Source organism: Protobothrops mucrosquamatus, unplaced genomic scaffold, assembly GCF_001527695.2.
Source record: "Protobothrops mucrosquamatus isolate PMUCROS unplaced genomic scaffold, P.Mucros_1.0 scaffold491, whole genome shotgun sequence".
Lineage (NCBI taxonomy): Eukaryota > Metazoa > Chordata > Lepidosauria > Squamata > Viperidae > Protobothrops > Protobothrops mucrosquamatus.
Window position 1 is genome coordinate 159,308 of NW_015386809.1, and position 3,816 is coordinate 163,123.

General features: G+C 34.1%; 1 protein-coding gene across 1 annotated transcript in view; it reads right to left on the bottom strand.

Moving 5' to 3' along the window:
* The window catches only part of PTPN2 (protein tyrosine phosphatase non-receptor type 2), a 24,219-nt gene that overhangs the window by 14,987 nt on the left and 5,416 nt on the right, over positions 1-3,816 (bottom strand). Inside the window, exon 2 of the mRNA XM_015816758.1 lies at positions 3,445-3,535. Coding sequence (XP_015672244.1) covers positions 3,445-3,535 — 91 coding nt within the window. The remainder of the gene's footprint in view (positions 1-3,444; positions 3,536-3,816) is intronic.

Genomic DNA, 3,816 nt, shown 5'->3' on the forward strand with positions numbered 1-3,816 from the left:
AAAAGGTCACTTTTGAGTGTTTTAGATAGCTATTTTATCAAGTGTTTCAAAGACACTGCCCTTTTCCTTCACTGCAGACAGTAGACATAAACACAAGTTTTATCCCTATGTTAAAACTATATGCATAGAAATATTGAACACATGTTATGTCTAGTTAGTGAAATCAATAAAGATAATCTATTCCAGTGAGGATATGATATCTTCAGAATACATTAAAACAATATTCAAACTTTAAATAGTGTTTCCTTCAAGTTCAACTGTTTCGACCTGAATGACTAAGTTTCTTGTTTAGAATCTCAATTTATTGGAACTCAAATGCTTCTACTGAACAGAAACCAAAGCTTTTGTAAATACTAGATAACATTTGCCAACAGGAAAAACTTAAGACCTTATTATAGTAAATCACAGATACTGGTACTAATGTTCTCGGAAATATGATGTCAGCAAGTATAGTTTTAACCACTGAATCACCAAGAAGTTCCTGTTTGATTTCATATAGCACAGAATTGCTTCATTCCTATGTTGTGCTCTATCAATGTCAATGAACAAAATTCTTCTATCTTGTCAATCTGCAGTTCTACATACACAAAACCCCATACAGATAATGAAGAGATACCAACACAATTATCCAGTGAAAAGGGCCCTTCTCTTTAAAACAGACTATTTTTTTCAACAGTTCCTGTAACTCAAAACATTCAAGAACTTTTTGTTTTTCTCAAATACAGAAAACCGATCTTTTTCAGAAAGTGTATTCCCGATAAAGCTTGGGACTCCTTTGTTTAGGAAATTATTACTGAACAAAAGAAAAAAAAAACTGATTCAGGAACTCCTTAGTGTTCTGACCAATGACTAACACTGCAGCCAGGTGATTATGGGAAACCTGCTATATTGATTTGACTATTGCTTGATCCATATCTTTGCTAAGTTTTTTGGGCGGGGCGTGGGGAAACTTAGTCTAGTTTTTAAATAATCAAATATAGAAAGAATTATGTTTTCAGAAGTTTACCTCAAATAGAATAGATCCAATCCTTTATCTCATTGGGACAACCTCAGATTGGTATCACCTACAATCCTCATTTAGAAACTAAATAATATAACAGAAAATATCCACAGTATTTTTTTTAAATTACATAATGAGAATCCAAGACAGAAAAGCATGCGACAGAAAAATGGTAAGATCACAAAATAAAATAAAAAAAAAAAAAAATTGCAAGTAACTTCGAATTCTAGAGATTGTATCAAGAATACTAAAACTGAGGTTCTCCTTGCCTTCAAAATGGGAAGTAAGTGGGTCTGGGGAACTACAGATCAGTCAGTCTGATACTGATAGCAGTATCAGTCAGTCTGATACTAAAATCTTTTAGAGCATTTTATAATGGGATCAACCCATAAGCAACTAGACAGCAATGCATTAATTACTAGAAGTCACCATGGATGAATATGTGAGACTAATTTTATTTCACTTTTTGATTAGCTTAGTAGATTGTGGAAATGCTGTAGATAGAATACCTCTTGATTCCAACAAAGAATTCAATGGAAGTACAGGTAGTCCTCAACTTACGACCACAATTGAGCCCAACATTTCTGTTGTTGAGACATTTGTTAAGTGTATTGTGTCCCATTTTACGACCTTTCTTGCCTTAGTTGTTAAGTGAATCACTGCAGTTGATAAGTTAGTAAGCTGGCTGTTAAGTGAAACTGGCTTCCCCATTGATTTTGCTTGTCAGAAGGTCGTAAAAGGGGATCACATCATCTTGGGACAGAGCAATGGTCATAAATATGAACCAGTTGCTAAGCATTTGAATTTTGACATGATCATGGCAATGTTGCAATCGTAACTGTGAAAAAATGGTAATAAATCACTTTTTTCAGTGCTGTTGTAATTTCAAACAGTCACTAAACGAACTGTTGTAAGTCAAGGACTACCTGTATTCCAAAGCAATCTAAAAAGCAAGCCTGTCATGTGTGGGCTGCATAGCATGGCAACAAAATATATTGCTAACTCAAAAATCATCTCCCAAGAGTGTTCATCAATAGTTTCTTCTTCAAAGTGGAGAGAGATATTAAGTGGTAAGAGGTAAATCCTGAATCCTGTATCGTTCAACATTTTTTGGGTAAATATTCCTTAAATTTGCAGATAAAAATGCAAAAATTTAAGAACAGAATTCAAAATTATCTTAATGTGTTAAGGGAAATGGACTGACAACACAGAAATGGACTGAAACAGACAAGTAACTGTCAGAAAAAAGTAAGAGCAGTTCATAAGTGGAACCAATTACCTGGAGACTTGGTCTCCTGCTGAATACGTTTAAATAGAGACTGAACAATTATCTGTTGGGGATTGCACAGAACAAGAAGTTGGACTCAGGAGGCCAAATAACTCCTTCTGTCCTTTGATTCTATGTAAACATTTGTATCTACCTCTTCTAATACCTCCATACCACTAACAGTGGCCAACTGTTTAAAATAAAATAGAACGGTAATTCCAAAAGAAATTGAAAATACATCAAAATGAGAGTGATAAAGCCCAAGTAAAACATTGGAAAAGTCTTGCACTTTCCAAGCTTGTTCAATTCTTTAAAATTAGTTACTTTAACTCTATTCAAACATCATTACACTCATAAATACAAAACGCTTAGAATAGAATCAATCATACTTATCACAACACAGTTCTGCTTGTTCGCTTTAAAGAAGATGCTAAGAAGCAAAGGGGGCAGAGAATGTATACCCCCTTCTTATTACAACACTCTAAAGGCAAGTTCTGGTAGTGTTAGTTGTATACAAAAGATGCAGATACAATAAAAAATGGTAAAATCACTCAAATATCTGGGGGAATAATTTTGGATGTATTTCAAAAATTAATTTAAAATTATCATATTTCATTATATGATCACAGAATGCAGCAACCTCTTTGTTGAGTCTGATCAGCTTCAGGAAGCAATACAGCTTTGAAGTCTTATGTTCATTCACACTAATTTTGAGTTCCAGAGAGATAAAATGAAACAAAACTTTTAAGGAAAAAATATTCAAGCCTTTAGCAGCACATACTTAATTTCAATAATTCATGTAACACATCATATATTTATGCTATTTAAATTTGTAATACCAGACCAATGTCTGTTCAATGTGCAAGGCTTCACTGAAATATTAATGAAAATGTAGCAGATTATAAATAGTGTCTCTTTGCCATATATTAAGATAAATTATAGCATGGTTGTCCAACCTTTTGGCTTGCTTGGGCTGCATTGAGTGAAGAGAAGTTGTCTTGGGCTACATATAAATATATATAATACAGTTAATGTATATACTGTACATAACAAACTTCCTTTATTTTATTTTTTTTATTATTTAGTGGGGCCGCATTACAAGCTATCCAGGGCCACATGCGGCCTGTGAATTGCAGGTTGGACACACATGAATTACAGTAAAGGAAATCTTACTTACAAGGGCTAACATCTCTGTATCTGTTCCGATTTCGGTTTTCTGCAGACTTTGCCACTTTATGAGGATAATCACTGGATTGATGTCGGATATCCTGGAAAAAATAGCAATAGTTAACAAATCTTGTCCAAAAATATAAGATTTTGTGAAAATAAAAAGGTATTAAACAAATCAGTCATTCTTTAAAAGACACTATATAGAATGAGGTGGCTGGATGGAGTCACTGAAGCAGTAGGCGTGAGCTTAAATGGACTCCAGAAGATGGTAGAGGACAGGAAGGCCTGGAGGAACGTTGTCCATGGGGTCGCGATGGGTCGGACACGACTTCGCAACTAACAACAACATTTGATGAAGTTATTTAATCTTTCATTTTTC